Below are 20572 nucleotides of genomic sequence, written 5' to 3' on the forward strand. Positions count from 1 at the left end.
CTGTTGATGAGTTGTGCATGACAATCCGCCCAGCCCTATTTTACACCCATTGTCCTTAAGTGATGTACAAATTTTCAGTGAATCGGATTAATTGAATCTTCAAAACGAGCCACTTCTAAAAGACGACTCGTTCTTGAATCAGACTTTATTGTTGGTCTTTGTTCTGAAGTATTGGTGGTAAAGTACTGCTTTGACAACAGGGGGCGCTATTCTACTATATCATGTATACAGATACACATTCATTTGAAATTCACCTTACTGCTTCAATATATAACAACTCAGTTTCGTTTTACGTCTAATGTGATTATATTTTTCATTAAATTCACTATTCCATATAAAATCCCACATTAGGGAGAATGGGTATAGTTATAGTCCTTCAAAAACTGCTCCCACCTCCCAAAGGAAAGAAAATATAATCAGTAAAAAAGCAAGAAAGAAAATTGTCCAGTGTGCATGTTTTAGGCTCTCATATATAAAGCTGATGATGAGCAGTTTGCTTTAAATGATTCATTGTAATGTAGGGAATGAAAGCACGAGGAAGTGCTGCACCTGTGTGTCTGTATGATGAGGTCTCATTGAGACAGCTGCTGCTGTGTCTGTAGGGTTTACCTGTAGGGCTGGGCAATAGATCTCAAATTTGACATATCTGTGTTTTCCAAACTCTGGTTGTACTCGGTTTATAGAGCAATATTCGTATATGAGTAATTCACAAAAGGGGCTTTTCTTTTAAACATGTTTTATATAAACATAGAAAATGTGTACGGCAAAAAACACGATTAAACAGATTTTGACCACTTACTACTATTTACTAAATTAACACATGTAAATACTGCTTGAGCGGAAAAAAGATCAGATTGATCTCACAGGAATTCGTGTTATAGTCACGAAAAATGTGATTAATTTATTTGTGTGCATGGCACGAAATTCAGCTTTTTTCGTGCCTTAAGCACGATTGTCTTTTTCGTGTCAGTCACACTTATTTTTATAAATCGTTTTTCGTGTCGGTTGCACGACTTTGTATTGTTTTCTCATGTTTTTTCCCTAATTTCTTACCATTGTCGCTTGGGGTTGGGGTTAGAATCACTTTCTGTTACATTTTTAGACATCTTAACCCAAACCCCAACTCTAACCCCAACTGCAGGCGAGAATAGTTTTAAAAGCAGAAGAAAAACATGTAGAATCCAATACATAAAAGTACATCTTAACCCAAACCCCAAATCTAACTCCAACCCCAAGCGACAATTATTTAAAAATAGGAAAAAAAGAGAAAACAATACATAAAATAACAGGATACCAGTGGCAGCTCGTGACTGCTCATCCAAGGGGCGCTAATTCTAAATAAGTGTTCTGAGTGTCATGTGTGTTGCTCAAGTTTCAAAATATGTGTTTGTTGTGTTTTGTCAAAATAAGTGCCTGCTGCACATGCATCAAAACCGTTTATGATAAAAGAGACGCTCACATTCGCAAAATACACACAAGACACTCCCTTAACAGTAAACTCTGATTATGCATGAGATTATGTGAGTATCTGGCAAACACAAGCGTCCCTTTTTTTCCATAAACCCTTTAGACGCATCTGCAGCAGGCACTTATTTTGACAAGACATGTAATGCACATGGTTCACATGATGCATCAAACACATATTTTGAAAACTCAAGCAACACACATACATGACGGGGTACATACATGTTGTGACGAACTTCACATTGAGTGCCCTCGAAAAAAGAAGTCACCGGCCGCCACTGCATAAAAGTACATCCAAACCCCAGATCTAACCCCAAGCGACAATGATTTAAAAATTGAAAAAAAGAGAGAAAAAAAAATAGATAAAATAACACTAAATAGAAAGTCGTTCCATGGACATGAGAAACTATTTATAGAAAAGAGATGTTGTGCCACCCCCCCACAAAAAACCCAGGATGTCATTTGTAAAAGAGTAGGGGTGTGCCCTGGCATCCTGGCCAAACTTGCCCGTTGGCCTACTAATCATCCCCATATCTACTAATAGGCTTTATGCCCAGCTGCACTACTTCCTGAACTTCAGACAGCTCCTTGTTTCCTGTCTGCCATTATTGGACAAACTGATTAATCCAGGTGTGTCTGATTATTGTTGTTGTGACTACTGAGGTCAGGCACACCTGGATTAATCAGTTTGTTCAATAATGGCCGACAGGAAACAAGGAGCTGGCTGAAGTTCTGGAAGTAGTGCAGCTGGGCATAAAGCCTATTGGCTACATCACTCTTGCTGCGTCCGAAACCGCCTACTTCATACTATATAGTACGCGAAATGCAGTAGGGGAGGCGAGTAGTATGTCCGAATACATAGTATTCGAAAAACAGTATGCAAAAAGTACCCGGATGACCTACTACTTCCGGTTAGATTTTGCAGTGTGCATACGATGGACACTTCACTATCCCATGATGCCCTGGCAGAGGAGTTATCCAACGAAGAAGAAGAGGCATACGGCTGTTTTCGCGCTGGAATGACATGACGTGATGCCGACGTATGTCACGTGATGTAGCAACATGGCGGATGTAGTACGTCCGAATCTCATTCATACTACCAGGATTCATACTATACAGTACCTACTGTTTTAACGCTTAGTAAGTAGGTACTTCATCTTATTGTACAGTATGCGGTTTCAGACGCATCTGTCTCCCCTCCACTAATAAGCTGGTGCGTGGTGGGCGTTCTGGCACAATATGGCTGCCGTCGCATCATCCAGGTGGATGCTTCACATTGGTGGTGGTTGAATCTCCCTTTTATATGTAAAGCGCTTTGAGTGCTGCAGAAAAGCGCTATATAAAAAAATTTAATTAATGAAAATTTCACAGAACAAGGAAGACATCAGCCCGTTTTTAGGACAGTGAAAACAGTTGTTTGCAGATAAGTAAATACCACATTTTTTTACACACCATACATGAACACATGTTATATTGCGCACTGTAAATACAATCAAGGCTTCAAAAAACACAGGAAAAACAGGACTTTTAATGCCACCTTATGCCCATTTGTGACACTGTCTGTGAAATCCAGACTAAAGTCTCATAATGTGATTTGGAGGATTAAAGTTTGATTTCAATCATTGATTTCACATTGATTTCAATCTTTGACTCAGTCAATATTAAAGGTTATAATTTCACAGAATGTTCTTTACATCATGTCGGATGATATTACAGTATGTATAAAAAAATCACTAGCTGGGTACACATTTAAGATTCAATATCACCTAACTCTCACTCATCATGTACTGTGACTCTCCTATCATTATTCACTAATAGCCGTCCCTGTAGGTGGACAATGGAGATGATGAGTTGAACTCAAAAACATTTAACAAATCTGGAACAAGAAATATCAGCTTCACATAAAGATTTTATTTCTTCATGTTTTAAACAGTTTCTTACACAAAACCATATCGTATGTCTTAAAATAATTAGCATGAGCCATATGGACCAGTTTTATCATACATTTGCATCCATTCCTGCTTGTTAAACAGCATCTTTCTTTCTCCTTCATAACACATTTTCTCCTTTTGTCTTCCACAGAAGTTGAATTTTCATTTTTGGCTGAATTATTCCTGCAACATTCCTGTTTTTGAGAGCAGATGTCAGTCATGAATATTTGATGCTGGTTGTTGCTGCATATGCCATTATTGTGCCATTACCACAGGAAGGGCGGTGTGATGTGTGTGTGTGTGTGTGTGTGTGTGTGTGTGTGTGTGTGTGTGTGTGTGTGTGTGTGTGTGTGTGTGTGTGTGTGTGTGTGTGTGTGTGTGTGTGTGTGTGTTGTGATGTGTGTTTGTGTGAGTGTGTGTGTATTTTGAATAGCTGTGCATTGTGATTAATGTTGTGACACTAAAAGGATCACTTAGCGAGAATACACAGACCTCTATAACCACATGTATGAACATCTGTGTTAGTACACACTCCATTAAAAAAAGCTTTAGTGTGATGTATGACAATACCGCTAGCACACACAAACATTTAACACAGTTTACCTTTAACCTCAGCCTCATATCACAAACACAGAAGAGAGAAAATAAATAAATGTGCACAAATTACAGAACTTATTCTTTTCCAGGTAAAGATTACTCTATTGGTAATCCAATAGCCTACTTCACCCTTAAGCATCAGTGGTAGAAGTATTTTTTTACTTTACCAAAACGTTGTAAAAATTACCACCTTAGGGTGTTAAAGGGAACAGCTTGTGCATCTTGTGGACACTGCCTAGGGTTCGGATAAAACAAGTTCTTGCAGTAAGTTTAATAATTACCCCTTTAGTTGATCATTTTGTCTCTTAAAGCTAGGGATGCACTAATACAGAATTTTTCTGTGCCGATACGATATTTAAATACTTATAATGACATATACCAATTAGTGGCAAGGCGACATAATGGCCAGGGTGGCACTGGCCCACTCAGATTGACGGCTGGCCCACCCAGTTAGAAGATAGACAAAATATTTTTGTGTAAAAGCCCAAGAATTCATGCATTAATGATAATAATATCTTTAAAGGAAAACACCACCCTTTTTCAATATTTTACTATGTTCTTACATAAACTATGATGAATGAACACATACCTATATTTTTTTAATGCGTGCGCTTTTAATCTTTGCACAGCGCTTCTTAAATGTGTTAGCATTTAGCCTAGCCCATTCATTCCTATGGCTCCAAACTAAAGTTTTATTTTGTGCCACCATACTTACTCGTGTAACTACTCATGTAACAGTCTTTAAATAGGGAAAACATGGAAGTGTTTGGTGGCTTCTAAATTCATCCCTGTTTGGAGCCATAGGAATGAATGGGGCAGGCTAAATGCTAACACATTCATGAAGCGCTGTGCAAAGATGAAGTGCATGAATTTAAAAAAGATGGGTATGAATAAATTTGTCTAAGTTTAGGTAAGAACCTAAAATATTGAAAAGTGGTGGTGTTTTCCTTTAAGAATGCATCAATTCATCATTAAAAAAACCTATTTATATAAAAGTGTATCATGTGCACGTGTTTCAAACCCTTGCAAAAGTTTTAACATTAAAACCATTTTTTACAATTTGAGCACAAGATGTTAAAGTGAGCTGTTTTCTTTTATAGGTTGATAATGGTGCTTTCCTACTTAAAACTCACCTTTGATCATTAAAGTGAATATGCAAATTTGTACTGACATCTCATGACACATATCATTGGCATTGTTTTACATTTACATTTTGTCATTTAGCAGATGCTTTTGTCCAAAGCGACTTACAAATGAGATAAACAATAGAAGCAATTATAGCAACACAAGAACAGCAATACATACCTGTAAGTGCACTGGAAATAGTCTCATCAAGTCCAACACCGTGGTTTTTAGAGTGTATAGATAGAGATCAAGAATAAAAGGAAATGAAAAGATAGTAAGTCCTATATTAGGAAGTGAGGTAATGGCGGAAGAGATGGGTTTTTAGCTGATACTTAAAGACAGCCACAGAGTCAGCAGATCGTGTCGCAGGGATCGAGAGGGCTGTATAAGCAAGCGAAGGTAAAGGGGTGCTGACCCAGTGGTGGTTTTAAAGGCCAAGAGCAAAGCTTTAAATTTGATGTGAGCTCCCATAGGGAGCCAGTGTAACTTGACAAATACAGGAGTGACGTGTGCCCTCTTTGGCTCATTGAAGACCACTCTTGCCACTGCGTTCTGAATCATCTGTAGGGTTTTTTTTTTTTGTGCAGGCTGGAAGTCCAGCCAGTAGTGCGTTCCAGTAGTCCAACCTGGACAGGACAAGAGCTTGGACTAGGACCTGCGTAGCATGCTCATCTAGGAAAGGTCTAATTTTCCTAATATTGTAGAGAATGAATCTACAAGAGCGGGCGGTGGTGGCAACATGGGCTGTGAAGCTAAGCTGATCATCAATGAACACTCCCAGGTTTCTGGGTGTCCTGGAAGGCGTGATGGTCGAGGAACCTAGCTTAATGGAAAGGTTGTGCTGAATCTTTGGTTCAGAGGATAAGACAAGCAGTTATGTCTTTGCAAGGTTAAGCTTAAGATGGTGATCCTTCATCCAATTTGAGATGTCCCTCAGGCATGCTGAGATGCGGGCCGTGATGACCGTGTGGTCATCAGGGTGGAACGACAAGTGAAGTTGAGTGTAGCAGTGGTAGGAAAAGCTATGTTTTCGAATGACAGAACCCAGGGATGTCAAGTTTATCGAAAATAGCAGTGGTCCAAGCACGGAGCCTTGCGGCACCCCGGTATTGAGACGTTGGGGTTTGGAGAAGTCACCTCTCCAGGATCCCCTGAATGACCTACCTGAGAGGTACGACTTGAACCATAGAAGCGCTGTGTCAGAGACACACATAGCCATGCGGGTTGACAGGAGGATGTGTTGATTGACCGTGTCAAAAGTTGCGGATAGATCCAGTAAGAATTGTTTTTAAGATGCACACCAGTATTGTTTCTTGTAAGGTTTGTTTGTATAAACTACTTAAATGTCCTAATACAAGCCCAAATCAGAAAAAGTTGGGACACTGTAGAAATTGTGAGTAAAAAATGAATGGAATAATTTACAAATCTCATAAACTTATATTTTATTCACAACAGAATATAGATCACAAATCAAATGTTGAAAGTGATTCATTTTGAAATGTCATGCCAAATATTGGCTCATTTTGGATTTCATGAGAGCTACACATTCCAAAAAAAGTTGGGACAGGTAGCAATAAGAGGCCAGAAAAGTTAAATGTACATATAAAGGAACAGCTGGAGGAGGACCAATGTTTAGCAATAGGAATGTTGTCCTATTCTTGTCTAAAACAGACTTCTAGTTGCTCAACTGTATTAGGTCTTCTTTGTTGCATCTTCCTCTTTATGATGCACCAAATGTTTTCTATGGGTGAAAGATCTGGACTGCAGGCTGGCCATTTCAGTACCCGGATCCTTCTTCTATGCAGTCTTGACGTTGTAATTGATGCAGTATGTGGTCTGGCATTGTCATGTTGGAAAATGCAAGGTCTTCCCTGAAAGAGACGACCTCTGAATGGGCGCATATGTTGCTCTAAAACTTGGATAAACCTTTCAGCATTGATGGTGCCTTTCCAGTTGTGTAAGCTGCCCATGCCACACGCACTCATGCAACCACAAACCATCAGAGATGCAGGCTTCTGAAAAGAGCGCTAATAACAACTTGGGTTCTCATTGTCCTCTTTAGTCCGGATGAAATGGCGTCCCAGTTTTCCAAAAAGAAGTTCAAATTTTGATTCGTTGGACCACAGAACAGTTTTTCCCTTTGCCACAGTCAATTTTAAATGAGCATTGCCCAGGGAAAACCCCTTTGCTTCTGGATCATGTTTAGATATGGCTTCTTTTTTAACCTATAGAGTTTTAGCTGGCAACAGCGAATGACACGGTGGATTGTGTTCACTGACAATGTTTTCTAAAAGTATTCCAGAGCCCATGTTATGATTTCCATTACAGTAGCATTCCTGTATGTGATGCAGTGCCGTCTAAGGGCCCGAAGATCACGAGCATCAAGTATGGTTTTCCAGCCTTGACCCTTACGCACAGAGATTGTTCCAGATTCTCTGAATCTTTGGATGACATTATGCACTGTAGGTGATGATAACTTCAAACTCTTTGCAATTTTTCTCTGAGAAACTCAGAAAACTATTTTTCGCTGCAGCATTGGGGGAATTGGTGATTCTCTGCCCATCTTGACCCCTGAGAGACACTGCCACTCTGACAGGCTTTTTTATACCCAATCATGTTGCCAATTGACCTAATAAGTTGCAAATTGGTCCAAGGACTGTTCCTTATATGTACATTTAAATTTTCTGGCCTCTTATTGCTACCTGTCCCAACTTTTTTTGGAATGTGTAGCTCTCATGAAATCCAAAATGAGCCAATATTTGGCATGACATTTCAAAATGTCTCACTTTCAACATTTGATATGTTATCTATATTCTATGGAGAATAAAATATAAGTTTATGAGATTTGTAAATTATTCCATTACTTTTTTACTCACAATTTCTACAGTGTCCCAACTTTTTCTCATTTGGGGTTGTATAACTAAGGCCTAGACCTGGATTAATCTAAACCCTGTCCGGGAAACCACCAACCATTATATCAACTCTAGTAACTGCTCACAACTGGTGCTGTCACTATTCTGCACCAGTCGTTTGTCTTTTTAAAAATGTTGTTCTTACAGCTTTTATGAGATTAACGCTGTCCATATAATTTAAGTGTGATGTTGACTGAAACCTCTCTGTAGACTTTCACCCCACAAAGGATTAAAAACAAAATCCACTTTCTGTTCCAAAATAGATTTTCTGCTTCTCCTTCACAGTAGGTTTACTCTTCATTCTGTGAATAATTTAAAACCAAAGTCTCGGAATGAGGGAAAAAACAGTTATACCAGTAGAAGAGGGGTGTATGATGAAATTAACCTGAATTAACAATATTTGCACCTCTTTAGCATTTATAATCTCTTATTCCCAGAAGAAACGTAGGGTGCAGCGTTATATTCAGTTGACTTTGATGATAAGCCAACAAAATTTATCAAGAAATATAAATAGAATCAATTGTTTTATGTTGTCTTGAAAGATAAGTGTGCCAAATTGTTATAGTTTTTTTATTAAGTTTTATTTACTATCAGGTACATCATTCTGTCAAAATGGAGTTCTCTGGAGTCACCTGATCATTATTCATATCATATAAGACCTCACAATGGCACTGAATTGAAATAAAATATCTTTACTAAAGTGCCTGTGGGGGTGTAAGTTGCTCTAGCCGCGAGAGGCGAGCGTAAATGTCGCAAGGGTTTGATGTGGGTGAAGCAGGAGATTTAAGTGCTCAGAAACAAACACAATTCAATTACCAACCATTTAACTGCCATGATCAGACACCCAATACTGTTAAACCAGACCAAAATCAATCTCTCTCTCTTTCTCGCTCTCTCTTTCCCGTTGCTAGGAGACAGTGTTAGAGCAGGTGAATAAGGCTATATGTTCTTGAAGGCTCTTGACTTGAAGATAAGAATATGATACTGTTGTTTTCCTCCAGCTCTTCACTGTCAAAAATCTAATGTTATATCTCTGTATCGAGAGCAGATATCCTGCGTTAATGATTTCATGCCAGGATGCTGTTGTCAAGTCCTATTGTCAGTAAGAACACACAAAAAAACAGAGAAAATACAATATTGTACAGGATATTATATTAGATATCATTATATTAGTTTATACTTATTAAAGGGGAAAACATAAAAATAGTATAGCATTATGACATAAGAGTAATGAGTCACATTTAAAAATCTGCAATATTTCTAGGTCACTTATCAAATAAGCAAACTTAAACTTCCTACAGTGAAACACACAAGAGGCTTTCTGGAACATTTTATATGTGAAATATACTGTAAAATAATTTAGATGAAATATTATGCTGGGGCCAGACTAAATATACTGTGCAAAAATATATATGTAATGTAGTAAATATGCAAGTGTATGTTAAATATAGATGAGTTGTCTCAGCGAGCAATAGTTGTAATTTTATTCCAGCCAAAATACAGTAAACTTGAATTTGGTTACATTGTTTTTCCCAAAATAACTTGTGAGATGTTTGATACTCCATCATGTAAACAAGTCAACAGTGATAACAAGCTATTTGATTTAATTTATTAATTTAGTTTATTTGTGGGCTAGGGTTAGACGTCACTGACAGCCCAAATGTTGCCTTGTTTTAGCCTAGACATCTGGGCTGTGTTTGGACGCCTATAGATGGTTTCAGCAGTAACAACATAAACAAACTGCTTTCGTGGAACAAACATAAATTCTGGTAAACTTCGCAACAGAAACAGAGCCACTAGTCAGATCATAAACAAACTGAGACCGGAAGTTAAAATCCTTCCAGATGTGTAATCGCCACAACGCGCGTCTGTCCAACGCGTCTATGAGATGTCTTTTAAAAGCAAAATTGCTTGCTGGGGTACAAGGTATATGAGCACTGACCCAAGAGACACATTTTTATGTGTTGATACATTTTGGTTTGACTTCCTGTCAGTCATTTTAACGATTGCTATGGTAACTTCACCACAAAGCCCACCATCGATGTTGGCCCTTTGTTCATCATGATGGTCTTCCTGTTTTTAAAGACGTTATTGTGACCACTTCCTTCCTGCAGTGATGACCTGTACTTTGTTGAAGCTATTAACAATCTCCTATTTTATTTATTTATTAGTTGTTTTTATTATTTTTGCTTGATGTTGTTTGATGTGTGATTGTATTGTATTTTTGCATATTTAAGCCTTCTTTACCCAATAAATTTTTCTATCACATAATAAAGTTTTTTGAATTTGAATTTAAATATTATTTTAAATGTAAATGTCAGTTTGTGAAGAAAAGTTAAAAATAAACTAGAACAGATTTAAATCTTTATACTGTACATGTTCTTTATTTCTAAGAAAAACAGCAGTAGTCAAAATAACAGTTGTGACATCACAGGCGGTCCTGAGAGGACAGCAAAACACTGCAGGGTTAAAACCAAACCAACCACAGCTTAGTTTACTAAATTAATACATGCATACTGCTGCCAAACATTAGCAATGAAAAATAAGATGATTTCTTTGAATAATGTACATATGATGTGTTAAGAAGTTAAAGAGTCTTTGTGGAAGTCAATGTGAAGAATTAAAGAAGAATTAGCTCATCTTATAATGTTAAACAATTATACGGTAACATGAAAATAAATCACAGGTATTATGGGATACTATATGTGTCTCAGGAGAATTGCAAACTATGTGTGCTATAAAAAAATGTATTGTGGGTCATCGTGTGAAGTAAAAGTGTTTCTAGTCTATTCTATTTTTTATTTCATGTTTATTTTGTAAAATAAACAAAACAGAATTAAAGAATTAGTTCTCTTTTTTGTAAAAACAAACGTTTTATATAAAGGAAAAATAATGAAATATAACATTAAGCAAGGGCTTCATTTATTAAAAAAAAAATATTCCAGTAAATTATTTGTAACAATCCACTCTTTTATTCTTTATTAAGTTTGACCAGAAGACACAAACACCTGTGTACTTAACCTTTGTCCACACATAAAGTGAGACTTAAGGAAGTCATGTTACTGTCAGTTTGTTTTATTGTGAGCGGGTGTGTCAGTGCCACTGAAGTGATGTTAGTAGATGATCATTAGATATTTAGTAGAGATGAATTTTTCCTTTGTTCTGATCTGTGGGCTCATCTTTTCCTGCTTTTGCTCCAGAGGTAAGTGCCACGTCCAACCTAAACATTTGCTTTAAAATACCTAACAACAGATATTATCACTCTTGAACCATCAACTCGCTAGATGTTGCGCATAAAGAGATGGACATCGTGAAAGAGGAATGTCTGCTTTATGTTTGTTTTGCCGGAAACATTTGTGGCATTACAATGTTATTTGAATTTTGCTGAATTAAGTCTTATTTAAAGTTGTATAAATTGTTGGTTATGTAGCACTAGTGTATAGTTATCACGCTTGATCACTAGCTTACAGTAAGTGCTTTTGTTCTATATTTGACAAAAGTTAATATTTAAAGGTGTATCAGATAAATTTGTAATTAACCCTTATGTGTTGTTGAGGCCATTTTGGGCCATTTTTGATTTTTTTATGTCTTAATTTGGCTACAACTTTCTCTGTGTTTCAGCAAATGGAATGATTTTTGGTGACAAATCTTCTATTTACACATATTTTGAGAAAATGCTTTGAAATTTTTTAAATACTCAACAATATACCGTGGGCAAATTTACTACCCTTTTGGGTTTTTAGTGTACAAAAAAAGCCACTAAATTAAACGGCTGTAAAAATGTATCAGATAAATATTTTTTCCAAATGTATTTTCATAAATCTGTTAATCTCCCTCATTACTGATCAAAACTACCAAATGCTTACAAAATTTCCATGATTTTAACTCTTTAATTGCCAAGTTCATAAGTGGTGTCACTGATTTGATGAAAAAAAAAACACACAAAATTACAGATTTGCAATATAGAAAGTGATCGTGGACTCGATTTCATCAGTTTTTATTTTTAAGTAGTTTTTGTGGCTTTTTTGCCCATTGACTTCCATTATAACAACATTTTTTGATTGCAAAGCCATGACACCTTATAATCATGCAATCTTGATTGTTGGCAGTTTTTACATTTGCTAAGAGGTAAAATTTGTCATTTTTACTGCTGATCACCATGTGGCACCATTAACCCTTTAGTAGGCCTGTGCAAAAAAACAGAGCTTAATTTCTGGCTTGTACATTGGCACTTAAAGGGATAGTTCACCTTAAAATAAAAATTCTGTCACCATTTACTCATTCTCATGTTGTTCTAAACCTGTATGAATTTCTTTTTTCTGATGAACACAAAAAAACACAGCAGATAGTGACCATTGACTTCTATAGTAGGACAAATATTTTGGAAATATTGTGAGAAATTATGAAGAAAATATTTTGATAAATGATGGTAAGCACACAGTTGACGGTACACATTGAATTCCAACATATTTTTTTATTCCTACTATAGAAATCAATGGTTACAATCTACTGTGTGTTTACCTTCTCAAAATACCTTCTTTTGTGTTCATCAGAAAAAAGAAATTCATACAGGTTTAGAACAACATACTCACTCGTTTGTTTGTTGCTTTAAAGCAACACCAAAGAGTTTTTTTTACCTTAAAATAACGTTTCCAAAAAAGTTTCAGTGGTTCATCCACTCAAAACAGGGTGAATGGCACTTTCACATTCGCTTTGCAGCCCTCTATCGGCCAAAACCGCACTAAAGAAGTTTCCAACCGTCAGGTAGTGGTCCTGTAGTTTGAGTGAAAACTACAAAAACTTGCTTTACGGCAGACCTACAATCCAAGCAGAGCCAGCTATGCAGCAGTATTTAAGACAGTGCTAATGAACAATTACGCTTCTAACCTGTAGGGGGAGCAAAGAGCAATAAGTCTTTAGTGTTGCTTTAATAAAAGTATAAATTGTGTATTTCTCAGTCACAGGTCTGAATGAGGAGATATCTGTGAATCAGAGCCCAAACAGCATTACTGTGAATGAGGGAGAATCTGCTAAAATCTCCTGCTGCTGGACAAAGACAACATTTGATTTTAAAGTCGACTGGTTAAAGAATGAGAAAAAGGTTTCAGCAGAAAGTCAGGTGTTTCAAAAGTCTCCAGTGGGGAACTGCACTACTCTTAAAATCACAAACATAATTCCAAATGACACAGGAGAATATGTATGTCAAGTGACCCGAGACATACCATTCCTGCGTCAATTCAATGGAAATAAAACCATCTTAACAATCAATTACACAGAACAAAGCACCAAGACACCAACAACTACAGGTGAGATTCCTCCTCCACATTCATCTACAGTATTTAATGTCATCAATATATCTGATTCATATAACAACTCAGGGGATGTTACAGATTATGCCACACAAATTCAACTACTTTCAAATACCATTACTGTTTTAAAAGACCAGTTTTTAGAACATGTAATATTATGCTATTAATAATTGATTTAACTTTGTTTTACAGAAAGTGTTTATCTCACTTCTTCAGTGGTCCCAGTAACCACCAGAGTCTCATCAACCAGTAAGCGTGTTAATGTTTTATCTGAGCTCCAACAGTCAGGTTGTACGAGACAAGCAAACATTAAGACATTAAAACATTGATTTATTATTATAATTTCAGTCATGTCAACTCTGTTAATAAACTTTTAAAATGTCATTAAAGGAATAGTCTACTCATTTTCAATATTAAAATATGTTATTACCAGAGGCGTCATGCCCATTGAAACTGAGGGGGCACGTGCCCCCTCGGATTTTTGAGCCAAATGGATTTTGCAAGCAACCTCAAAAATAAAAAAGCGTCCATTAATCTTTTAATCTGTTTAAAATGCCCAAATTATCAATTTTCTGCTGCATCCGTGTCACTTTTCAGAGTTTTGATAGTGTTTTGATCGTGTACATTACTTTATTCTGGCGGCAGTCGGCGCAGCCGCAGACGTCATAGTCTGAGCGCGCTCACGAGCTTAGCTGTTGCTGCTCGACCTTATTAGCAGGGGCGGCGTTTGCGTATGGCAGTTGCCATACCCTAGCATTCAGACAAAACACCAGAAATCAACAGGCTATAATGATGCTCATTAAAGATAATTTAAAATATTTTCAGTAGAACATATCTAAACATTGGTACATCACTAATAAGTATCATTTACACGTGTGTTCGACTTCATGCTATGACACTGGAACCAACAAGCGGATGACATCAACGTGCCGCGACAGCGGTTTGAAATCAAACTCTTCCGATGATTCCTCGAGTCAACCTCGCGGTACTTTGACGTCATCAGCCTGTCGTTCTTACAGCGCAGCTTGAAGTCGAACACAATCTACAGTGGGGTTCGCGCTGCAGGAGGTCTCATGATGACCGCTGCTTTTATAATCTTTATTTTCGCAAGTAAAATCCTTTTTGTTTTAACATTTAAACAGACTCATGGTTCTCCCCCACACTCGCGCTTTGCATATTGCATACATTATTCCAGAAGTAAAATGATTTGCTCTGTGGATAAATAAATATGTTCTCTTCCACTGGGGATTGTAACGCAGCCGAAGTAAATTGTATTAATTTTTTGCGCGCATTTTTGAATATGGCCACTTGTGGAATAAAAACTGCACGACGACAAAAGGTAAGACTTGTTTTTGCATTTAGCTCTGTTTTACTAAGAATTTTATTTAGTGTTGGATAACTGTGTGCTCTATCACATCATTTAAAAGTCTTTATTGTGTGTTTATAAGTGGTTTTGGCGGTTGTCGTGACAAGATTTGTGAAGGGATGTCACAGTATGTTTTGTTTTGATATTATCTTGTTTTAGTTTATCTGTTGCTGGAGTTGTGCTTAGTTAAGAACTATTTGAAAAGCATTTTAAATAATCATGATTTCTATTGTTCTATTGTTGTTGTTTCATTTGTATTGCTTCCGTATTGTTGTCAGTAGTGTACATCCGTGCAGTCGTAGGATGCTTTTGTACAGGTTGGTGGAATATGTACACATATGTGGTTTTATAGATTAGTTATTTGAGAATGGCCTTCTTGTACAAAGAATTACCATACCATAGCCTAGGTTTTCGTGAAACGCCGCCACTGATTTGTAGAGATTTCTAGATTCATCTTCTTGGCACAACGCCAAAGTTCGCCAGAGTTCACGGGGGCGCGGAATCACACATGTTAACATATAAGGTAAAATTTAATGCAAAAATCCGTTCCTCTAATAATTGTATCTAAACATATTTTTAAAAATCATTATTGAACATTAAAATCAATCACGTGGCTATAGCTTATGGCATTTCCGTTGTTTATATACTTTATGGATGTAAATTACATTAATTTTATAGGATAATGCAGTTGTGCAAAATGCATTAATGACAGAATTAAACAAGTCATTAAACAAAACGTAAATAGAACACATGCCGTTTCAGATGTAAATATGATGCCAATATGTCATTAATCCAATTGAATAGTATTTGAAATGAAAGTTAGTCAACACTTTTATTGTGGAGGTTTTTGCACTATGGCAGGGGCGTTTAGAATGTTAGAAATGTAAGTGCCATGGAAAAGACTGAAAGCTCTATAATATAATTCGTTTGATGTATGTGTATGCGCAAATTTCTGTGAGCTTCACTGTGCCCCCTTAAAAAAAAAATGGTGCATGACGCCCCTGGTTATTACCTTAACTAAGAAGAGTTGATGCATCCCTCTATCATCTGTGTGCGTGCACGTAAGCGCTGGAGCGCGCTGCAACACTTCGATAGCATTTAGCTTAGCCCCATTCATTCAATGGTACCACTCAGAGATAAAGTTAGAAGTGACCAAACACATCAACGTTTTTCCTATTTAAGACGAGTAGTTATACGAGCAAGTTTGGTGGTACAAAATAAAACGTAGCGCTTTCTAAGCGGATTTAATAGAGGAACTATATTCAACTCACCTGAAAAATCTGCTCCCCTTCTCCCTCTCATAATGAGAGAGGGAGGGTGTTACTGCGCAGAGTCGAAGTACTCCCAAAAGTGCTGTTCCGCCATACAATATAGTTCCTCTTTTAAATCCGCTTAGAAAAGCGCTACGTTTTATTTTGTACCACCAAACTTGCTCGTATAACTACTCGTCTTAAATAGGAAAAACGTTGATGTGTTTGGTCACTTCTAACTTTATCTCTGTTTGGTACCATTGAATGAATGGGGCTAAGCTAAATGCTATCGAAGTGTCGCAGCGCTCTCCAGCGCTTACGTGCACGCACACAGATGATAGAGGGATGTATCAACTCTTCTTAGTTTAGGTAATAACATATTTTTATATTGAAAATGAGTAGACTATTCCTTTAACACATGATCGAATTGGACTAAAACTGTAACATCTATGACTAATAATTTAGTTTTGAACATTACATGAAACCTTACATAATGAAATAAAATGATGTCATCAAACACAACATTTACAAGACTTGATTACCTTATCTGTCAACATGATTTCTCGTTCGCATCTGATTAATGGCCATCAGCGGTTGAGTTAAAGACTACAAATCCCATAATTCCACGCTGCTTCAGAGCGTCATTAATCTATGTCATTGTTATTATTTTGATTGTTTTGGCGCCCTCTAGAGGCGAATTCTACGTATTCCACCTTTAAAGGCGGGGTGCATGATCTCTGAAAGCCAATGTTGACATTTTAAATCATCTAAACAAACACGCCCCTACCCCAATAGAATCTGGACCTTCTTTTGATAGACCCACCCCACACATACGCAACCCAGGCAACGATGTTGGTTAGTAGACACGCCCCTTACTGCTGATTGACAACAAGTGTGTTTTGGTACTCGGCCCGACTCCCTTTTCCAAAGCGTTTTTCAAAAATCATGCACCTTGCCTTTAGTAGGTAATATACCATAAAGAGATTCATGAATGTATACAAAATCTTTATGTAATTTTTTTATTAACTCTTTCCCCGCCATTGACGAGATATCTCGTCAATCAAGAGAAAACGCTTCCCCGCCAATGACGAGTTTTTCCGTCTTTCCGCAATACCGCTATTATCCAATAGGTGGCGCCCTTCCGCAACTTTTAAAACCCGGAAGTATTGCCCTATGGCAAGCTGCTGCATGTCCGTGTCTGTTTTAAAGATCGCTCTGAATGGGATCTCCATGAAAAGTCCGTCACAAAAATTGAATTATCTCCAAAATGTGGTGTTTTTGCAGAAACCTACCCATATTCAAAAGCTGATTACAAAAGAACTACTCAAGGTAGGATGAAACGTTTTTTTTTTTTTTTGAAAGCAGAGGGTCTGTTCTTTCATTTGGTATATTGTATGTTTATATATTTGAAGAAGAACATTTTCTGGAAGACATTAAACTTTTGTGAAAATCATGAAAAACGCTGGCGCTGGCTGGCAACTTTTTAAAAAAAACGCTGGTGATGAAAGAGTTAAAAAGTGTTTGAACTAACTGTCAAATGTGTAAACTTTTTTTTTAAAGAAAAGCCAGTTTTGAAAGACCATCCGAAGACAAATTCAGAAGATAAGACCTCTTTGGATGGACATTTTGTGGACTCTTCAAATGAAAGTAGGATTAAGTTATTTGTGTACAGTGGCGGCCAGTGACTTCTTTTTTTGAGGTTTTGCCGGTTTAAAGTTCGTTATAGTTACATTTTTATTTTGAATCTCTTGAGAATGATACTGAGAAATACCACAAAGAAAATTACATGTCTAATAAAACTTTTCTAGGTTTGCAAATCTAGGAATTAAGATGAGTTTTTTCTTCGCAGGTGAAGTTGTGATCATTTACGTTTTCAGATGTTTGCCTTTTTTAACTCTACTGGCGGCATTCTTTTACCTAAACAGAGATGATAAAAGAGCCATCATATCAAAAACAGGTAACTGTGTAACACACCCAACACAAACTCATTGAATATTGAACAACTGCTGACTTCAACAACCTGGGAATTAGTGTTTTAAAGGTGCTGTAGAATGGAAAACTGTATTTAGCTATGCATGAATAAATAATACGAGCTCTGTTCATGGTAATGCATAATTCTTATGTAAATCTTGTCCATGCAAAAGACCGCTGGAAAACAGGCCAATGTCAACATAACACCAACTGTGACGTTACAGTAGAGATGTACACTGCCAACATTAAATTACACATTAAATTAAGTACAATGGATTACAATGTTATATACAAAGTCGTTTAACAAAGTTAGCGCTATATGCTAGTTAATGCTACACTCACCTAAAGGATTATTAGGAACACCTGTTCAATTTCTCATTAATGCAATTATCTAATCAAACAATCACATGACAGTTGCTTCAATGTATTTATGAGTGTAGTCCTGGTCAAGACAATCTCCTGAACTCCAAACTGAATGTCAGAATGGGAAAGAAAGGTGATTTAAGCAATTATGATCGTGGCATAGTTGATGGTGCCAGACGGTGGGATTTTCACGTACAACATTTCTTTACAAAGAAGAATGTGTGAAAAGGGATAAACATCCAGTATGCAGCAGTCCTGTGTGCGAAAATGCCTTGATGATGCTAGAGGTCAGAGGAGAATGAGCCGACCGATTCAAGCTGATTGAAATGCAACTTTGACTGAAATAACCACTCGTTACAACCGAGGTATGCAGCAAAGCATTTGTGAAGCCACAACACGCACAACCTTGAGGCGGATGGGCTACAACAGCAGAAGACCCCACCGGGTACCACTCATCTCCACTACAAATAGGAAAAAGAGGCTACAATTTGCACGAGCTCACCAAAATTGGACAGTTGAAGACTGGAAAAATGTTGCCTGGTCTGATGAGTCTCGATTTCTGTTAAGACATTCAGATGGTAGAGTCAGAATTTGGCGTATACAGAATGAGAACATGGATCCATCATGCCTTATTACGACTGTGCAGGCTGCTGGTGGTGGTGTAATGGTGTGGGGGATGTTTCTTTGGCACACTTTAGGCTCCTTAGTGCCAAATGGGCATTGTTTAAATGCCACGGCCTACCTGAGCATTGTTTCTAACCATGTCCATCCCTTTATGACCACCATGTACCCATCCTCTGATGGCTACTTCCAGCAGGATAATGCACCATGTCACAAAGCTCAAATCATTTCTAATTGGTTTCTTGAACATGACAATGAGTTCACTGTACTAAAATGGCCCCCACAGTCACCAGACCTCAACCCAATAGAGCATCTTTGGGATGTGGTGGAATGTGCCCTGGATGTGCATCCCACAAATCTCCATCAACTGCAAGATGCTATCCTATCAATATGGGCCAACATTTCTAAAGAATGCTTTCAGCACCTTGTTGAATCAATGCCATGTAGAATTAAGGCAGTTCTGAAGGTGAAAGGGGGTCAAACACAGTATTAGTATGGTGTTCCTAATAATCCTTTAGGTGAGTGTAAATGCTAGCATTTAGGCTGAAGTTCTACTATTGACGTTACAGTTACAATTTGCAGGTCCATAATGAAAAAACACAAACTTACCATTCAGAAACTTCCATTTACGATCTCCAAACAACTAATTATTCTTCAAATTCGGTTTTGTCTGATACAGGCTAAAATAAGATTTGTTTACACACACACAGAGCTACTCTGAGAAACAGCCAATCAGAGCAGAGCTCAACATAATTATTCACGACCCTTTCAAATAAGTTAATAATTAATCATTTTATTCCAAGGGCAAATCCTAGGGTTGTAAATGGACATGTAAAACCGTCTCTGGATAATTTTTGCACTTAATAAAGCCACAAACCCTCTATGTAGATATCAGAAAGCAATTTAACAGATTATTTCAATGCATTCTTTGGCACCTTTAAATCTAACACAGTGTTATATATTGTGTTCACTTGTGCCTTTACATTATGCATAAAAACTAGCAAAAAACGGCAAAAATAACGTCAATTTCCAACAGTAATGTCTGCCTCAGTCGAGCTGCTCAAACAAACATTGCGTTGTCATTTGGTGGTGTGATAAAAACAGAACTCATGACTTTACATGTTCATGGTTTCTCTTTTTAGATCAATGTGCAGTAATATCAGAAGAGCAACCAGAGGAAGATGTGGAATCAGGAGATAAATGCAGAAATGACACTGAAGATGTGAAACTGGGTGTGATAGCTTCTGTGGAGGAGGAAGATGATATTACCACAGAGAAACCTGAAAGTTCAGTGGAAAACAAAGAGGAGAAAGTAAAAGAGACTGTTGAAATGCTGGACACTGAAGGTGTGACGGTTCAAACATCTAATAGTGAAGAAGTTCCTGCTGCTACAGTGGGCGACAGTGTGGTTTCAGCTCTCTGACAGGCAGGGTTATCTGATCGATGATGTCACTTCCTGTATGCTTGTTTGCTGTGTTAATGCTTTGCAAAGCAAAAGCTACTTTAATTCAGAATTAAGTAATATTCAAACTGTTGTGTGATAATAAAAATGTGGCTTGTAAGTGCATAAATCTGACTCATGTTGTGTTTTCTATATGGTTGAGTCTGAGGGTGGAGGAAAGAGTTAGAGATCGGTGTTGTGGTTAACTCAGAGCTCAACTGT

At 37.3% G+C, this 20572-nt stretch overlaps 1 protein-coding gene across 2 annotated transcripts; it reads left to right on the forward strand.

The window, feature by feature from the left end:
• The first annotated feature begins 11112 nt into the window (after positions 1-11112).
• On the forward strand, positions 11113-20547 carry LOC135721558 (uncharacterized). Of its 2 annotated transcripts, XM_065243897.2 has the most exons (7): positions 11113-11231; positions 12988-13335; positions 13531-13587; positions 17239-17283; positions 17515-17601; positions 17804-17911; positions 20052-20547. In XM_065243897.2, exons 1-7 carry the CDS (start codon positions 11150-11152, stop codon positions 20330-20332), a joined length of 1008 nt encoding a protein of 335 aa, XP_065099969.1. In that variant the 5' UTR covers positions 11113-11149; the 3' UTR covers positions 20333-20547. The 2 variants fall into 2 exon arrangements, with proteins under 2 accessions (XP_065099969.1, XP_073668661.1); XM_073812560.1 differs by lacking the exon at positions 17239-17283.
• The last annotated feature ends 25 nt before the right edge of the window (positions 20548-20572 follow it).

The sequence above is a fragment of the Paramisgurnus dabryanus genome, chromosome 18 (assembly GCF_030506205.2).
Source record: "Paramisgurnus dabryanus chromosome 18, PD_genome_1.1, whole genome shotgun sequence".
In the NCBI taxonomy this organism is placed as follows: domain Eukaryota; kingdom Metazoa; phylum Chordata; class Actinopteri; order Cypriniformes; family Cobitidae; genus Paramisgurnus; species Paramisgurnus dabryanus.